The 20,956-nt window shown below is 41.4% G+C and overlaps 1 protein-coding gene and 1 long non-coding RNA gene across 6 annotated transcripts in view; both read right to left on the reverse strand.

Moving 5' to 3' along the window:
• Window positions 1-20,956, reverse strand: part of ablim3 (actin binding LIM protein family, member 3) — a 163,254-nt gene that overhangs the window by 136,487 nt on the left and 5,811 nt on the right. For 4 of the 5 annotated variants that reach the window (XM_049483889.1, XM_049483888.1, XM_049483886.1 and 1 more), the window contains exon 2: window positions 826-966. In XM_049483889.1, coding sequence (XP_049339846.1) covers window positions 826-966 — 141 coding nt within the window. The remainder of the gene's footprint in view (window positions 1-825; window positions 967-20,956) is intronic. The other variant, XM_049483885.1, reaches the window with a different exon arrangement.
• LOC125804706 (uncharacterized) lies at window positions 10,439-12,509 on the reverse strand. The gene is made up of 2 exons (XR_007440862.1): window positions 12,398-12,509; window positions 10,439-12,332 (listed from the first exon to the last, which is right to left on the reverse strand). It is a non-coding gene; the product is annotated as an uncharacterized LOC125804706 (long non-coding RNA).

Consider the following 20,956-nt stretch of genomic DNA (forward strand, 5'->3'; position numbering starts at 1 on the left):
TCTCTACCCATCCATCCAGCTATCTACCCATCCATCCATCTATCCATCTCTCTACCCATCCATCCATCAATTATTCATCCATCCAACTCTTTACCCATCCACCCATGCCACAAACACTTGAGCAACACAGACCACCTATCTATTTATCTGTCTGTCTGTCTATCCATCCATCCATCCATCCATCAATCCATCCAGCTCTCTACCCATTCATCCATCCAGCTCTCTACCCATCCATCCAGCCATCCATCCATCCATCCACTGATGCATCCACCCATCCAGGTATACCTAACCTTAACCCTAACTCTAACCCTATGCCAAAAAGCCTCAAAAAGTATCTTGGTTGGACTGAGTGCAGTTTTTACTTTATTTTATTGATTACAATCACCATGATAATAAACCCACAGAATGATATTATAGTATAATATGATAAAGAAGATCAGGGATTGTGGGATACCATATTAGTTATAGGGACATGCTGAATATTTGGCAAACAAAACCGTGAACAAAAGGTCTAATGTTCAGTATTCGGCACTCAACTCTGAGCCAATGGTTTATTTATTTGTCTGATTTTGACCCAAAAACATATCTTGGTGCATCCCTACTAACCTATATCCACCGCCTTCCAAAGAAGAGGAGCTGCATCTGTGGTTGAAGGCATTAAACATCCTCTTGAACTTTCCTATGCATGTTATTGCACCTGTATTAAACCCAGATCTTTACTGGACCTGTTTGGACCATTTCACTGGTCTTAAAACATTGACTCAATTTAAAGGCCTACATATCTGATCAGCAGTTAAACACACAGAGGAGAAGAGAAGATCTTACCTTGGCAGGTGAAGCATTTGACGTGGAAGTGGACACTCTGCACTCGCACCACCTCCCCCTTACACACCTCCCTGCAGCGGAAGCAGCAGATCGGCCCGGAGCTCCGATCAGTGCCGTAGGAACTCTGCTGATACGGAACTGCTGGGAATAAGAGAGAGACGGGAGCGTCAGGAACGGGACGCTGTAATTACAGATAGAGAAGCTCAGAGAGACTAGATAATACAGAATAAAAAAGAACTACGGGTGTCTCTGTCACTTTATGGGAAACACAGTGTGTGACACTTCCAGCCCGAGGCGAGAGCCTGCAGTCTAAACCTCTCTTTCTTACTCTCTATCTCTCTCTCTCTCTCTCCCTCCCTCTGCCTCGTTATTGATGGTCGGGATTTCCGTTCTAATCTCCATCCTATTAAAGATGCATCACAGGCACTCAAACATTCTGCCAGCAAGTGAATCAATTACGGTGAATTCGCCGCAAGTGTTTCCCCTCTTTATTTTAAATGGATTTACGTAACTGAGGAATTATCTGAATATGAGTGAAGATGAGCAGCACAAACAATTATCCAGAGATTATAAGCAGAATGTCACTGTCAGGTCCAAAGAAAATACTGATAACATGCCACCAACACTTGAGCATTACAGACCATTCATCCATCCAGTTCTCTATCCAGCCATCCATCCAGCTCTCTACCCATCCATCCATCCAGCTCTCTGCCCATCCATTCATCCAGGTCTCTACCCATCCATTCATCCATCCAGCTCTCTACCCATCCATTCAGCTCTCCACTCATCCATTCACCCAGCTCTCTACCTATCCATCCATACATCCATTCAGCTTTCTACCCATCCATTCATTCATCCAGCTCACTACCTATTCATCCATCCAGCTCTCTACCCATCCATTCAGCTCTCCACTCATCCATTCACCCAGCTCTCTACCTATCCATCCATACATCCATTCAGCTTTCTACCCATCCATTCATTCATCCAGCTCACTACCTATTCATCCATCCAGCTCTCTATCCATCTTTTCCTCCAGTTCTCTAGCCATTGATACATACAGCTTCCTACCATCCATTCATCCAGCTCTCTACCAACCATACATCCAGCTCTCTACCCATCTATTTATCTAGTTCTCTACCCATCTATTCATCCAGTTCTCTACCCATCTATTCATCCACTTCTCTACCCATCTATTCATTCAGTTCTCTACCCAACCATCCATCCATCAAGCTCTCTACCCATTTATTCATCCAGCTCTCTACCCATCCTTTCATCCAGATCGCTACCCATCCATCCATCCATCCATCCAGCTCTCTACCCATACATTCAGCTCTATACTCATCCATTCACCCAGCTCTCTACCTATCCATCCATTCATCCATACATCCATTCATCTTTCTACCCATCCGTTCATTCATCCAGCTCACTACCCATCCATTCAGCTCTCTACCCATCTATCCATCCATCCATCCATTCAGCTTTCTACCTATCCATCCGTCCATCCATCCAGCTCTCTACCCATCCATCCATCCGTCCAGCTCTCTACCCATCCATCCATGGCACAAACACTTTAGCAACACAAACCCCTCATCCATCTATTTGTCTGTTTGTCCATCAATCCATCCATCCATCCATCCAGCTCTCTACTTATCCATTCATCCATCCACCCACCCATGCCACAAACACTTAAGTAACACAGATTATCCATCTACCTGCCTTTCTATTCATCCATCCATCTCTCTACCTATCCATCCATTCATCCATCCATCCATACGGGTATCCACCCATCTGTCTGTCCATCCATCCATTCATCCATCCATCCACCCATTCTATTCTATTCAATGTATTTTTACCCATTTTATTTTATTTGCATTATAATTTTGTACAATCAGTAAACTAAAATCTGTAAACTTTGTGTATCTGTCTTATGTGTAAACAAAAGTTGATTACATGTTATAACATGATGTTTTTTGTAATAAAAATGTACTGTATGCATCTAAACTAAATGCAATTAAAGTGTAACAATAGATAATACACTGTTTTTAGACAGAATACTGATATTAATTAATCATTAATGTGGATTTTCGAGCATCTACAGGGCAACCATAGACCACCCAAGTAAACTGTTTCCCACAGGCCTCGTACTTTACTGAATTTATTAAAAGTAACCCCACCTACCCAAACTCTACTCTCCAGTTAAAAGTCCTCAACAGTTTCCCCACAGGTTTAAAGGTATATTCTGGCCCCGGCAGCCGTTATCATTGGTAGTTCTGCAGACTTCAGGGAGCCGTATTCTTTAGTTTTCAGCTCCATTGTTACGGCGACAATGCTGGCAACACTGCAGAGCAACTGTACCCACTAAAAACACTGCTTAAAAAACTGTTCTCACAGCTCCTCACACAAACTCCACATCCAGAAACAACAGCAGCCGCTGGAAACTTCGTCCTAATGACGCTTTCTTTGGCTGGAATGAAAGGAAGATAATCAGCAGCTGAACTGTGCCAGTGGGCCATCCTGGAGAATAATACAAATCTGATAAAATGGGGAAAAGTGGTAAATTAGTTTGTTTGGGTCTAAATCTTAATGATATACTGTATTTATACTATATTCTATATTAAATATGCAAGTGGTGAACAGTGCTGCACAATATATCATTCCAGCATTATCATGGATGATATCAGGATTTTTTCACATCATGCTGCAAATTCTCTTTCTCTACAAAACATAAATTTGAAGGATGTAATTATTCCGTAGAAAATCGAAAAAAAAAAGAGTAAAAAACTAAAATCTGAATAATTTCTACCACAAAATGATTAATTCATGTTAAGTCATATTGGGCCTTAAATCCTATAGCGCTGAATTTAAGGTGTGACAGTGAGTCTGTTAAACACAAACACGATAAATAACGAGAATTAGTACATGCTTTTTTTGCATTTTTCGATATTTGATATTTTTTGTTCTAGAATTGATTTTTATCTATATTATATATTAATTACACAGATTGAAAATGATTTGCAGAACAAAGAATGTTCTCATTTATTACAGTTTATTATAGTAAATAGCTATTTTTCCAAGAGCCACACTTTGTAGGAGTTGCAGTCAGTGTGTGTGTGTGTGTGTGTGTTTTAAAGAGATATGAGTGAGCAAAGCTGCACACCTTGTTCTACATTGTTTTATATTGGTTGTCAAATTCTATTTCCAATAAAAGTTGCCACCAATAAATCCGTAATTCATGATATTTGCTTACTAGCATTGCCGAGTAGCATCACAGTGCTACAAACTCGGAGGAAAGTGCAGCGACTCGGTTCTGATACATCAGCTCACAGATGCAGCCTTGTGCTGATCCACATCACCCTAGGAGTGATGAGGGGAAAGAGAGAGCGCCATCTACTGTACCCACCCAGAGAGAGCAAGACCAATTGTGCTCTCTCAGGGCTCCGGCAGCTGATGGCAAGCTGCATGACCGGAATTTGAACCAGTGATCTCTCAATCACAGTGGCAGCACTATTGACCGCTGGACCACTTGAAGTTACAGTCCTGGCCCAACTCTGAGATCCTCCTTCGTAGATGTTACTGAAGAAATGTTTCAGTCGATGATAAAACATTAAAACACTGAAACACCAGAACACAGAGTACCATTGACTCCTGATTTATACAGAGTCACAGAACAATGAGCCATTAATACAGTTATTCTCCCACAGACGCTCCGCTCACACTGGACATACTGTTAGTGCTTTCATTCTTCTGACGGAGCTGACCCCAGAACAGTGTTCTGAATTCTGCATGTGGCCCGTTGGACTTTGAGTCTCTTTTACATACAAATTAAATGAAAAGGCTCAAAAGTGAATATAAATAATAATAAGTCATATTTAGGGCTGGGCGATATTATCCTAAAATAATATCACAATATTTTATGGTATTTTTGTGTTAACAATATTCTTGGCGATATATTTTCTTCAATGCTTTTCTTTACTTCTTTCATTTCATTTATCTATTAAAATCTATTTATAACATTCAATTTAATGTAATTTATATAGCTATTTAAAAGCACAAATATCATAAAGCATGCACACAAAATAATACATGCACACAAAAATAGCCTTTATATAAAAATAGCCTTAAAGGTTTACAGCAAATAATAAACTGCAATCAAGAAAAATACTGCTATTGCTACTGCTATCACAATAGGAAATTTATACCATGACATTACTGTCACAATATATGCTGTATAATACAATATACCACAGTCTAGTGTTGGGTGATTTTCACGATTAATTCGCTTAATTAAGTTGGCTTGGAAAAGCCAACTTCTTGTTCTTCGTAATCTTCTTATTATTATTAAGTTGGCTTGGAAAAGCCAACTTCTTGTTCTTCGTAATCTTCTTATTATTATTATTATTATTATTCTTACGCCTTTTTTTCTGTACGCTACTCCTCCTAGAGCTTTCAACGTAGAATCACGAAACTTTCACGGATCGTAGGACCTATGCCAACTTAGCGTGCTTGTGCTTTTTGGAGCGATTTATCGTACGGTTTTCGTAAAAACTTCGTAAACGTACGCATTTTTTCCCCATAGGAATGAATGGGGCGAAATTTTAAACGTCCGTAACCGCCACAATTTTTGAGATACGAAGACCAAATTTGGCGAGCTTATAGATCTTACCGAGATCTTAAAATTAATAGCAGGTTGCGAAGTGATACGACGTACGGTTTTCGTACAATTTTCGTACGAAGTTTTCCCATAGAAATGAATGGGGGGCCCAGAGTTCCATCTCGCACACGAGCAGCTCTGCGCACGGAACCCCTTCTCTCCCCTGCTCCTCCAGTACTGTGAGTGTATGGAGGAGCTGCTGTATGGAGCAGATATCAGTCAAAAGTTTGGACACCCCGGCACCCCAGCCAGGGCTTTGCAACCACCTATTAACTGCTTAGCAACCACTCTCTCTTTCTCACTCTCTCTTTCGCTCTCTACTTCTCTAATTCTCACTCTCTCTTTTGCTCTCTACTTCTCTATTTCTCACTCTCTTTTGCTCTCTACTCCTCTATTTCTCACTCTCTTTCTCACTCTCTCTCTACGTCTCTATTTCTCACTCTATTTCTCACTCTCTCTCTACGTCTCTATTTCTCACTCTCTTTCTCACTCTCTCTCTACGTCTATTTCTCACTCTATTTCTCACTCTCTCTCTACTTCTCTATCTCACTCTCTCTTTCTCACTCTTTCTCTACGTCTCTATTTCTCACTCTCTCTCTCTACTTCTATATTTCTCACTCTCTCTACTTCTATATTTCTCACTCTTTTTCACTCTCTCTCTACGTCTCTATTTCTCACTCTCTCTCTACTTCTCTATTTCTCACTCTCTTTCTCACTCTCTCTCTACGTCTCTATTTCTCACTCTCTCTACTTCTCTATTTCTCACTCTCTCTTTCTCACTCTCTCTCTACTTCTCTATTTCTCTCTCTCTACTTTTCTATGTCTCTTTCTTTCTACTTTTCTATTTCTCTATTTCTCTCTTACTCTTTATTTCTCGCTCTTCTCTCTACTTCTCTTTCACTCTACTTTTCTGTCTTGCTTTCTCTTTCTATCTATCTCTCTACTACATCCTCTTTCTTTCTCTACTTCTTTATTTCTCGATCTCTCTTTTTCCCTAATTCTCTTTCTCTCGCTCAATATTTCTCTCTACTTGTCACTCTTTTTCTCACATTCTCGGGTGTTCTTTCTCTACTTCTCACGCTGATTTTCTCTCTACTTCTCTATTTCAGGCTCTCCCTTTTTCTGTACTTCTACATTTAACACTCTTTCTTTTTATCTACTACTGCCTAGCAACCAGTTAGATACACCTTAGCAACCACCTGGAAAACATTAGCAACTGCCTAGCAACCACTTAGCAACCATGTGTAATACGTTAGCAACTGCCTAGCAACCAGATAGCAACACCTTAGCAACCACCTGGAAAACGTTAGCAACTGCTTAGCAACCACTTTAGAAATGGTAGCAACTGCCTAGCGACCAGTCAGATACACCTAGCAACACCTTAGCAACCACCCCAGATACCATAGCAACATCTTAGCAACCACCTAGCAACACCTTAGCAACCACCACAGACACCATAGCAACACCTTAGCAACCGCCTAGCAACCGCCTAGCAACCACCTAGCAACACCTTAGCAACCACCCCGGATACCATAGCAACACCTTAGCAACCACCTATCAACACCTTAGCAACCACCCTGGATACCATAGCAACACCTTAGCAACCACCTAGCAAAACCTTAGCAACCACCTAGCAACACCCTAGCAACCACCTAGCAACACCTTAGCAACCACCTTGCAACCACCTAGCAACACCTTAGCAACCACCTCGGATACCATAGCAACACCTTAGCAACCACCTAGCAACACCTTAGCAACCACCTAGCAACACCTTAGCAACCACCCTGGATACCATAGCAACACCTTAGCAACCACCTAGCAACACCTTAGCAACCACCTAGCAACACCCTAGCAACCACCTAGCAACCACCTAGCAACACCTTTGCAACCACCCTGGATACCATAGCAACACCTTAGCAACCACCTAGCAACACCCTAGCAACCACCTTGCAACCACCTAGCAACACCTTAGCAACCACCCCGGATACCATTGCAACACCTTAGCAACCACCTAGCAACACCTTAGCAACCACCTAGCAACACCTTAGCAACCACCTAGAAACTCCTTAGCAACCACCCAGGATACCATAGCAACACCTTAGCTACTGCCTAGCAACCACCTAGCAACACCTTAGCAACCACCCAGGATACCATAGCAACACCTTAGCAACCACCTAGCAACACCTTTGCAACCACCCTGGATACCATAGCAACACCTTAGCAACCACCTAGCAACACCCTAGCAACCACCTAGCAACCACCTAGCAACACCTTAGCAACCACCCTGGATACCATAGCAACACCTTAGCAACCACCTAGCAACACCTTAGCAACCACTTAGAAACACCGTAGCAACCACCCCGGATACCATAGCAACACCTAAGCAACCGCCTAGCAACCACCTAGCAACACCTTAGCAACCACCCCGGATACCATTGCAACACCTTAGCAACCACCTAGCAACACCTTAGCAACCACCTAGCAACACCTTAGCAACCACCTAGAAACTCCTTAGCAACCACCCAGGATACCATAGCAACACCTTAGCTACTGCCTAGCAACCACCTAGCAACACCTTAGTAACCACCCAGGATACCATAGCAACACCTTAGCAACCACCTAGCAACACCTTAGCAACCACCCTGGATACCATAGCAACACCATAGCAACCACCTAGCAACACCTTAGCAACCACCCAGGATACCATAGCAACACCTTAGCAACCACCTAGCAACACCTTAGCAACCACCCCGGATACCATAGCAACACCTTAGCAACCACCTAGCAACACCTTAGCAACCACCCTGGATACCATAGCAACCGCCTAGCAACACCCTAGCAACCACCTAGCAACACCTTAGCAACCACCCTGGATACCATAGCAACACCTTAGCAACCACCTAGCAACACCTTAGCAACCAACCCGGATACCATAGCAACACCTTAGCAACCACCCCGGATCCCATAGCAACACCTTAGCAACCACCTAGCAACCCTCTAGCAACCACCTAGCAACACCTTAGCAACCACCCCAGATACCATAGCAACACCTTAGCAACCACCTAGCAACACCTTAGCAACCACCCCAGATACCATAGCAACCAGTTAGCAACCACCTGGAAAATATTAGAAACTGCCTAATAACCACTTAAAAACCATTTGGAATACGTTAGGAATTGCCTAGCAACAAGTTAGCAACAGCTTAGCAACCACCTGGAATATGTTCGCAACTGCCTAGCAACCAATTAGCAAGCACTAAGCAACGATGTGGACTACATTAGCAACTGCCTAGCAACTACCTAGCAACCACTTAGCAACACTTTACTTTATAAGATAATTATAAGCTTTTCACCATGTTAGCCAAAACTTTTTGGACTTCAACATTTAGCCGAAAGTCAACAGCATAGCAACCACTCTTCACACGCTTTAGACAGAAATATCTTAGCAACCATTTTAACTATTCAACGTTATTTAACTATTTAACGTACTTTTCCAAGCCAACTTAAAGTTCGTTATCGAACTTTCCTTTTCTAGTTATTATTATTATTCTTACGCCTTTTTTTCTGTACGCTACTCCTCCTAGAGCTTTCAACGTAGAATCACGAAACTTTCACAGATCGTAGGACCTATGCCAACTTAGCGTGCTTGTGCTTTTTGGAGCGATTTATCGTACGGTTTTCGTAAAAACTTCGTAAACGTACGCATTTTTTCCCCATAGGAATGAATGGGGCGAAATTTTAAACGTCCGTAACCGCCACAATTTTTGAGATACGAAAACCAAATTTGGCGAGCTTATAGATCTTACCGAGATCTTTAAATTAATAGCAGGTTGCGAAGCGATACGACGTACGGTTTTCGTACAATTTTCGTACGAAGTTTTCCCATAGAAATGAATGGGGGGCCCAGAGTTCCATCTCGCACACGAGCAGCTCTGCGCACGGAACCCCTTCTCTCCCCTGCTCCTCCAGTACTGTGAGTGTATGGAGGAGCTGCTGTATGGAGCAGCTATCAGTCAAAAGTTTGGACACCCCGGCACCCCAGCCAGGGTTTAGCAACCACCTATTAACTGCTTAGCAACCACTCTCTCTTTCTCACTCTCTCTTTCGCTCTCTACTTCTCTAATTCTCACTCTCTTTCCCACTCTCTCTCTATTTCTATATTTCTCACTCTTTCTTTTGCTCTCTACTTCTCTACTTCTCACTCTCTCTTTTGCTCTCTACTTCTCTATTTCTCACTCTCTTTTGCTCTCTACTCTATTTCTCACTCTTTCTCACTCTCTCTCTACGTCTCTATTTCTCACTCTATTTCTCACTCTCTCTCTACTTCTCTATCTCACTCTCTCTTTCTCACTCTCTCTACGTCTCTATTTCTCACTCTCTCTACTTCTCTATCTCACTCTCTCTCACTCTCTCTCTACTTCTCTAATTCTCACTCTATCTTTCCCACTCTCTCTCTACTTCTCTATTTCTCACTCTTTCTTTTGCTCTCTACTTCTCTACTTCTCACTCTCTCGTTTGCTCTCTACTTCTCTGTCTCACTCTCTCTTTTGCTCTCTACTTCTCATTCTCTCTTTTGCTCTCTACTTCTCTATTTCTCACTCTCTCTCTACGTCTCTATTTCTCACTCTCTCTCTACTTCTCTATTTCTCACTCTCTCTTTCTCACTCTTTTCTACGTCTCTATTTCTCACTCTCTCTACTTCTCTATTTCTCACTCTTTCTCACTCTCTCTCTACGTCTCTATTTCTCACTCTCTCTCTACGTCTCTATTTCTCACTCTCTCTCTCTACTTCTATATTTCTCACTCTCTCTACTTCTATATTTCTCACTCTCTTTTTCACTCTCTCTCTACGTCTCTATTTCTCTTTATTTCTCACTCTCTCTACTTCTATATTTCTCACTCTCTTTTTCACTCTCTCTCTACGTCTCTATTTCTCACTCTCTCTCTACTTCTCTATTTCTCACTCTCTTTCTCACTCTCTCTCTACGTCTCTATTTCGCACTCTCTCTACTTCTCTATTTCTCACTCTCTCTTTCTCACTCTCTCTCTACTTCTCTATTTCTCACTCTCTCTTTCTCACTCTCTCTACTTTTCTATGTCTCTTTCTTTCTACTTTTCTATTTCTCTATTTCTCTCTTACTCTCTCTTTATTTCTCGCTCTTCTCTCTACTTCTCTTTCACTCTACTTTTCTGTCTTGCTTTCTCTTTCTATCTATCTCTCTACTACATCCTTTTTCTTTCTCTACTTCTTTATTTCTCGATCTCTCTTTTTCCCTAATTCTCTTTCTCTCGCTCAATATTTCTCTCTACTTGTCACTCTTTTTCTCACATTCTCGGGTGTTCTTTCTCTACTTCTCACGCTGATTTTCTCTCTACTTCTCTATTTCAGGCTCTCCCTTTTTCTGTACTTCTACATTCAACACTCTTTCTTTTTATCTACTACTGCCTAGGAACCAGTTAGATACACCTTAGCAACCACCTGGAAAACATTAGCAACTGCCTAGCAACCACTTAGCAACCATGTGTAATACGTTAGCAACTGCCTAGCAACCAGATAGCAACACCTTAGCAACCACCTGGAAAACGTTAGCAACTGCCTAGCAACTGCTTAGCAACCACTTTAGAAATGGTAGCAACTGCCTAGCGACCAGTTAGATACACCTAGCAACACCTTAGCAACCACCCCAGATACCATAGCAACATCTTAGCAACCACCTAGCAACACCTTAGCAACCACCCTAGACACCATAGCAACACCTTAGCAACCGCCTAGCAACACCTTAGCAACCACCTTGCAACCACCTAGCAACACCTTAGCAACCACCCCGGATACCATAGCAACACCTTAGCAACCACCTAGCAACACCTTAGCAACCACCTAGCAACACCTTAGCAACCACCCTGGATACCATAGCAACACCTTAGCAACCACCTAGCAACACCTTAGCAACCACCTAGCAACACCATAGCAACCACCTAGCAACCACCTAGCAACACCTTAGCAACCACTCTGGATACCATAGCAACACCTTAGCAACCACCTAGCAACACCTTAGCAACCACCTAGAAACACCTTAGCAACCACCCAGGATACCATAGCAACACCTTAGCAACCACCTAGCAACACCTTAGCAACCACCCTGGATACCATAGCAACACCTAAGCAACCACCTAGCAACACCTTAGCAACCACACCATAGCATCCACCCCGGATACCATAGCAACACTTAAGCAACCGCCTAGCAACCACCTAGCAACACCGTAGCAACCACCCCGGATACCATAGCAACACCTTAGCAACCACCTAGCAACACCTTAGCAACCACCTAGAAACACCTTAGCAACCACCCAGGATACCATAGCAACACCTTAGCAACTGCCTAGCAACCACCTAGCAACACCTTAGCAACCGCCCAGGATACCATAGCAACACCTTAGCAACCACCTAGCAACACCTTAGCAACCACCCCGGATACCATAGCAACACCTTAGCAACCACCTAGCAACACCTTAGCAACCACCCTGGATACCATAGCAACACCTTAGCAACCACCTAGCAGAACCTTAGCAACCACCTAGCAACACCCTAGCAACCACCTAGCAACACCTTAGCAACCACCTTGCAACCACCTAGCAACACCTTAGCAACCACCCCGGATACCATAGCAACACCTTAGCAACCACCTAGCAACACCTTAGCAACCACCTAGCAATACCTTAGCAACCACCCTGGATACCAAATCAACACCTTAGCAACCACCTAGCAACACCCTAGCAACCACCTAGCAACCACCTAGCAACACCTTAGCAACCACCCCGGATACCATAGCAACACCATAGCAACCACCTAGCAACACCTTAGCAACCACCTAGCAACACCTTAGCAACCACCCTGGATACCATAGCAACCGCCTAGCAACACCCTAGCAACCACCTAGCAACACCTTAGCAACCACCCTGGATACCATAGCAACACCTTAGCAACCACCTAGCAACACCTTAGCAACCAACCCGGATACCATAGCAACACCTTAGCAACCACCCCGGATCCCATAGCAACACCTTAGCAACCACCTATTAACCCTCTAGCAACCACCTAGCAACACCTTAGCAACCACCCCAGATACCATAGCAACACCTTAGCAACCACCTAGCAACACCTTAGCAACCACCCCGGATACCATAGCAACCAGTTAGCAACCACCTGGAAAATATTAGAAACTGCCTAATAACCACTTAAAAACCATTTGGAATACGTTAGGAGTTGCCTAGCAACAAGTTAGCAACAGCTTAGCAACCACCTTGAATATGTTCGCAACTGCCTAGCAACCAATTAGCAAGCACTAAGCAACGATGTGGACTACATTATCAACTGCCTAGCAACTACCTAGCAACCACTTAGCAACACTTTACTTTATAATATAATTATAAGCTTTTCACCATGTTAGCCAAAACTTTTTGGACTTCAACATTTAGCCGAAAGTCAACAGCATAGCAACCACTCTTCACACGCTTTAGACAGAAATATCTTAGCAACCATTTTAACTATTCAACGTTATTTAACTATTTAACGTACTTTTCCAAGCCAACTTAAAGTTCGTTATCGAACTTTCCTTTTCTAGTTTGAATTACAGTTTTAATTAAGTTTTGAAAAGTTTTGAGTAATCGCGATTTTACATTTTACATATTACCTATTTAATCTAAAATATCCGAAAATGCTAGTCATTTCTTAAGTGTTTATCCATCTTACTTGATTACCGGCGCCTCCCACAGACTAACCAGCGCATATTTTTTAAACATTCAGCTCCCAGGACTGAACTCGTACAGAAAAAAAGATCCAGCACTGTTTTAGCACTTTCCACACAAACACAAAAAAAAATCTGATTATTTGTGAAATAATCGAAGATTATATTTTTAGGCCATAATCGCCCAGCACTAGCACAGCCCTAGTCATAAGCAGAGGTATCGCAAATATCGATATTCTATCCCACCCCTAGTCATAAATCCCTATGTTCCCAGCCTGGCTGTGTTTACAAACACATCATGCACTGAGAAGGGTAAGCTCTTCAGTGTTTCAAATTGTATACTCAACATAAATTACCATAAATATGGATGAAAGCAGTGAATTAATGCATTTTCCAGTCAGTCTCTTCAGATCCTTCATAAACACTCAGACATAAACAGATAAAGAGTGCTGGCAGCTCAAATAAATAATTACGGCTTTAGGAGGCTCTGGGCCAGATTCAGAACACGCACCAGATTTACTGTAAAAATTACTGTAGCGAAAACACATATAGTCTTATGTTTTGGCTATAGTCTTTTATGTGGAATTAAATTAAAACAACGAGATTAAAAAAACAGCACAATATTTCTCGTCAGGTGTTAAATGTGCCTTGTGAGAATCCAAGTGTAGAATTAATAAGCCATGAGGAGCCTTCATACTGAGATTTGGTCATAGGTTGCCAGTTGAATACAGAACCTTGAACGGGGGGATTCTGACAGCAGTCAGATAGTCCAAAGTCTACATACTGTTCTGTATTTTACTACATGTGATAAAGCATACATAATTCATAAAAAGAGTAAAACATTTTTTTTTCATTTTGCATTTTGCAAGGCATCTTGGTCAATTAAACTATTTTCAATATATGCAGCTCTAAAATAAGAGAGCACTTAAAAATGATGAGTTTCTTTGATTTTACCAAATTGACAACCTCTGGAATATAATCAAGAGGAAGATGGATGATCACAAACCATCAAACCACCAAACTGAACCGCTTGAATTTTTGCACCAGGAGTAAAGCAGCATAAAGTTATCCAAAAGCAGTGTGTAAGACTGGTCGATGAGAACATGTCAAGAAACATGCACAAAAACCAGGGTTATTCCACCAAATATTGATTCCTGAACTCTTAAAACTTTATGAATATGAACTTGTTTTCTTGGCATTATTTGAGGTCTAAAAGCTCTGCATCTTTTTTGTTATTTCAGCCATTTCTCATTTTCTGCAAATAAATGCTCTAAATGAGAATATTTTTATTTGTAATTTGGGAGAAATGTTGTCTGTAGTTTATAGAATAAAACAACAATGTTCATTTTACTCAAACATAAACCTATAAATAGCAAAACCACATAAACTGATTAAGAAACTGAATCAATTATATATATATATATATAATATGTTGCAGTCTGCTCTGTAAGAATGATGCATTGTAAGGTATTATACATAGATATTTTTAGAGAGCCAGTGTACTGGGCTAAGTGATAGACTCTCAAAGGGGGTATCCAGTTAGTGTTATGATACTCACTGCACTGGACTCACCGACTCTATTTTTGCACATTCTTGAGTAATTACAATTAACCGTGATGTTTATAGCGTGTTTTGAACTACACTTTGGCTTTTTAAGTGCACCATTGCGCTAAAAAGCCTTGCACAGGGTGTATAATGGGGCCCAAATTGTGTTTTTAGTTAAGGTAAGACAAATCTAAATCATTCAATGGTGACAAAAAGGGGCTAAAATTAAAAGTTTATGAAATATGTTGTTTTTCTCGGGCATCACAAAAGCCTGGTATCTTCAAAATGTTAACTTTTACAGAAAAAGAAAGAACCCTTCTAAAATTACAATAGAAATCAATTGAAAAAAATGTAAAAAAAAAAAAAAAATAAATAAATAAATCTGGCAGACTCAAAATCAAGATGCCAAATGCGGTAAAATTGAGAATGGTGCACGATCTTTACCCAATCGGGACAATATGGTTGTAGGTAATATGGAGCTAATAGAATGAATAACAATGACTGGACTCTCAAAAGGGGTATCCAGTTAGTTTCTGATTCTCACTACACTGGACTAAACGATGGACTCTTGATGCAAATTCTTGAGTAATTACAATTTATCGTAATGTTCAAATCGTGGTGTGTGTGTGTTTGTGTATATGTTTGTGTATATGTATGTGTATATACTGTGTGTGTGTGTGTGTGTGAGTGTGTGTGTGTGTGTGTGTGTGTGTGTGTGTGTGTGCTGGGCCTCTGGCTGAGGAGTGTAATCCCTGATAACCCACAGCACTGACACACTCACACACTCTAACCCCATACCTGCACTATCACACTGCAGAAAAGAGAGAGAGAGAGAGAGAGAAAGAGAGAGAGAAAGAGAGAGAGAGATGTTCAGGATTAAGCACTTCCCAATCCCATGATGCCACATAAATAAACCAACTACAAAACCTTCATTCATAAACTGATAAAAGCTGCTGCGGAATATTAAGCCGGAGAACTCTACAAGGAGCGAGAGAAATTTGCATAAAGTTTGACTAGGGAAATACAGTCCTATTCAAACCACCTGTAATAAATACAGCCGAGCCCCGAACCTCCACACAGCTTCACACAGACACATTAAAGACTGCAGCGGCAACAGACAACACATTCCCTTTGATCTTCATCAAAACGCTCATCTTCACTCAGAACGTCGTTCAGAATTACAGTAAAAGCTCTGATAAAACTGAGCGCTGTGTTCTAGATCAGCCGGGGCCTTTACTCCGGTAATGAAGAGCAGTATTTAGCGCAGGGCTCCTGACGTCCGGCTGGAGGTGTAAGGTGATCAGGCTGGGTCTGAGGGGCCGGGGCTATTTCTGCCCTGAGCTCCGAATCCTCCAGAGGGATTACAGTCACTGAGGATTGCAGCAGAGTGGAGATGACAGCGCTGGAGACGCTGAGAGTGTAAACACGAGTGGCTGGACTGAGCCCACCTTAATGACTGAAATTAAAAGGAAAACTGGTCTTAAGTCTGGTCGTTGGTTTCTCTTGGTTTATTTTTATTTATTATTGTTTAATAATAACCATGCAACTAAACATACAGTACCGTACACTAGGGGTGGGCGATATGGCTCTAAAATAATATCACGATATTTCAGGGTATTTTTGCGATAACGATCTACTTGGCGATATAGGAAAACTAAAATAATTAATTTCAGGAATAAAGTATAATGGTATAACAGTATAATCATAATGTGGCAAAATAAATAATATAGCATAAAATAATATAATGCAGCAAAAACCTTGTAAACCTCAGTGGAAGTCAATGTAAAAAGAGTTTATTTTAGGTCATTTTGAATGGTTTCTATTGGTCTATGCATTAAGAAATTTTGGCACAGTGTAAAGGACAGTTTGTCTGTTCAAATTATGTAGTAAACTAGAAATTAACAAAAATGTAGATAAGAGTTTTAAGATATAAACTGCTAACTAAAACAATTATACAATAAATACACTTAAAACTTCACAGTAAATAATAAACTACTTTTAAGACAGAACATCCCTATTATCACAACATGGATTTTTAATTTCATGATATTTCTGTGCACAATATATTGTATACAATATAATATTGCCCACCCCTACCGTACACACCTCTTATCAATTACTGTATTTCTTTCTTTTTATTATTTTGTTTAATTATTTTTTATTTATTTTGCTTTTGTTTTTTAAATTGTGAACTTAACATTAAAGATTTTATATTATATTATATACAGGACAATGGACAATGAAACTGAAACACCTGTTATCATTTTAGTGTGGGAGGTTTCATGGCTAAATTGGAGCAGCCTGGTGTTCAATCTTCATTAATTGCACATTATTGCACCAGTAAGAGCAGAGTGTGAAGGTTCAATTAGCAGGGTAAGAGCACAGTTCTGCTCTAAATATTGCAACGCACACAACATTATGGGAGACATACCAGAGTTCAAAAGAGGACAAATTGTTGGTGCAAGTCTTGCTGGAGCATCTGTGACCAAGACAGCAAGTCTTTGTGATGCATCAAGAGCCACGGTATCCAGGGTAATGTCAGCATACCACCAAGAAGGACCAACCACATCCAACAGGATTAACTGTGGACGCTGTAAGAGGAAGCTGTCTGAAAGGGATGTTCGGGTGCTAACCCGGATTGTATCTAAAAAAACATAAAACCACGGCTGATCAAATCACGGCAGAATTCAATGTGCAGCTCAACTCTCCTGTTTCCACCAGAACTGTCCGTCACCACTATAAATTATTGTGCTCTAAAACCAGGTGTTTCAGTTTCACTGTCCAACCCCTGTATATCATACTGTATATCCAGATTCTTGCCAGTACACAGCTCTAACCCTGAGTCAGGCTCTGTATGTAAGCTCGCTCTGCTGCTGTACCTGGGGAGAATCCATCCGCCGCTGATTTATGGCTATTCTTACATCAGAGCCGGTGTTGCTGTGGTGACAGGAGTCCAGGTGACCCCGCTGCCTCGATGATCGCTCAACCCAGCCAAACCCAAGGTCAGATCAAATGAGCTGTGACCTGTTAGCCCTCAAGGACCCTGACCAGCCTTCGGTCCACACTTGGGTTTATTAATGGTTTGGTATGTCAGCTGATGAGGTGGAGACCAGTGTTTGATGGGATGATTGACTGCAGGGGTATTGATGGATACTGCTCCTCACACTTCAGCCTCAGTAAAGCATGCTGTATATGACCACACCACACTGCTGCTGCTCCACAGAAGCTCTTTTCCATCGATTACAGATACAGAATACCGAGGGCTCTCTGAATACCAGTGTCATAAAGACCCCTGACGGTGCTGTGGGCGCCAGATGGAGTGTGTATCATGACACTATGATGCTGGACAACAAACTGGACTGGTCAACAAATACAGACACCCTGTACAGGAAGGGACAGAGCCGGCTCCTTTAAGGGACTGCGGTCCTTTAACATCTGTAAGAAGCTTCTGCAGATGTTCTACCAGTAAATCCTGGCCAGCATTCTCTTCTACGCTGTGGTGTGCTGGGGAGGCAACATGAAGAGGAGAGATGCATCACGGTTGGACAAGCTGGTCAGGAGGGCCGGGGCAGTAGTTGGAATGGAGCTGGACTCTCTGGTTACAATAGCTGAGAGAAGGACTTTGGATAAACTGCTTTCTAACATGAACAATGATAGTCACCCACTTCACACCACCATCATGAAGCAGAGGAGTGTGTTCAGCGGCAGACTGCTGTCACAGAGCTGCACAACAGACAGACTCAGAAGATCCTTTGTTGCGAGAGCCATCAGACTCTTTAACTGCTCCCATCGGGGACGGGATGCTGCTGCCGACTGAGTTTAACCCAGTCACACCACATGGACATTATTACTCAACCACTTAATTATTTACACTAACACTTCCCCAACCTCGCTTACATTCAAGTACACTTTACTCATGATTGGGTATTCACATATTCACATTCTCTTTTTAGAACTGTCTTCTAACGTATGCATATTTATATTTATATAATATATTTTATCTATCTATCTATCTATCTATCTATCTATCTATCTATCTATCTATCTATCTATCTATCTATGTATCTATCTATCTATCTATCTATCTATCTATCACTAGGATTAGACTCTAGTGCTCTACCTTTATACTGTAAGCAAGAATTTGTCTGTATCTGTAGAGGCTGATATCCTTACCTGAGGAATCCTCTGGGAAGATCAGATTATTCTTAAAGAATAGGTATTTTTGCACTTCAGTGAATGTAAAGATGCTTAATTAGATCTTAAATAGATCATATGAAAGGCAAAGTGAAACAACTAAATGAAAGTGTGTGAGGGCATGGAGGCATGGAGAGTGTGATGGCCTAGAACTTTTCCACAATGCTTGTATTGGAGATAAAAGATGCTTCTATTTGTAAACAGTGTGAAAGTCTACAGCAGCAGTAAAATTATATTTCACACTATTTTGAGGATTCCTACCTGTTGCAGTCTACTCTGTATTATTACTAAATTGGAATTTATTTTACAAAGAAACTGAATTAAATAATTATGTAATATGACTATTGAGAGGACTATCAAGTTACTCTCTGTTTTGGGCTGAAGGGTATCTGTTTACTGTTCTGATACTGTACTGGGCTGAGTGATGGACTCTTTTGAGGAATATCCAGCTAGTTTTCCGATACTCAATGTTTTTTGGCTAAGAGATGGACTCTCGAGAGGGGTATCAAGTTAGTATTCTGATACTCACTGTACTGGGCTGAGTGATAAAATCAAGATAGGTCTATCTGGTTTGTGTTATGGTACTCACAGCACTGGGCAGAGTTATAGACTCTCGAGAGAATTATCCAGTTAGTTTTCTGATACTCAATGTACTCAGCTAAGCGATGGACTCTTGAGAGGGGGAACTAGTTACTCCCTGTTTAGGCTGAGTGATATAATCTAGATAGGGGATCTGCTTAGTGTTCTGATACTCACTGTACTAACCTGGATTATGGATTCTCGAGAGCGGTCTCTTGTTAAAGTTTTGATACTCACTGTACTGAGCTGAGTGATTGGCTCTTGAGAGGGGTTTCTGGTTAGTATTCTGAGTGATAGGCTCTTGAGAGGGGTTTCCGGTTAGTATCCTGATACTCACTGTACTGAGCTGAGTGATAGGCTCTTGAGAGGGGTTTCTGCTTAGTATTCTGAGTAATAGGCTCTTGAGAGGGGTTTCCGGTTAGTATCCTGATACTCACTGTATTGAGCTGAGTGATAGGCTCTTTAGAGGGGTTTCTGGTTAGTATTCTGAGTAATAGGCTCTTGAGAGGGGTTTCCAGTTAGTATCCTAATACTCACTGTACTGAGCTGAGTGATGGACTCTCAAGAATCAAATTATTATTCTAATTGTAAACAGTGTGAAAGATTACAGCAGCAGTTAAACTATGTCTTACACTACTTCCGTTTGGCAGATCTGTACCTATCTTTTCTGAAAGAAACAGCTCGATCCTGTATAGATAAGAAAAGGGGATTTCTGAGGAAAATGTAATTGATTTCATACTGTGTGCCCTGGAGCTGCTCTTCTCCACAGCAGGCAGTGCCGGGCACTATATATCTTCAGAATGGATGTACAGTAGATGGCATGGTGACAGGTTGTAGTGGGCCAGTGTGCCTCTCTCATCTCTCTTTTGTCCATAACTGAGCTAAATCACTGTATCTGGCTGCAGGGAAGATGAATGGGTACTGGAGCTGGAGTGGACTGGCTTCCAGATGCCAATACATTTACAATACCATAGTAAAGCCACTGGTGAGTGTACACTATAGTGTAGCAGCCATTAATGCATTTAATGAGAGGAATCTGTATTGGAAAAAAACACTGTATGACCTTGGCCAGTGGGCTGTAGGTCAGTTTTAATCTCCTGATAGCCTAGCAACAATTTTGTCTATCACATCCTTAAAGAGTTCTTTGCCACGAGGTGCCATGCTTGCACTTTTCACACACAAAGAGAGGCACACTAACACGTGTCACCATCTTCCATCTACAGAGAGTTCTTTGCCATGAGGTGTAATGTTGAATTTCCAATGGCCAGAATTGGAGAACTGAATCCAAAATACCAAATGTAACAGCCCTGTTTTCCAATTACATCATGAATCTTTTAACTTTAATTAAATACATGATACCAGGAAGGGACACTGACACAATTGGGCACAATATGGACATTTGTTGTCAGCTATTCAGA

This window comes from Astyanax mexicanus, chromosome 10, assembly GCF_023375975.1.
Source record: "Astyanax mexicanus isolate ESR-SI-001 chromosome 10, AstMex3_surface, whole genome shotgun sequence".
Lineage (NCBI taxonomy): Eukaryota > Metazoa > Chordata > Actinopteri > Characiformes > Acestrorhamphidae > Astyanax > Astyanax mexicanus.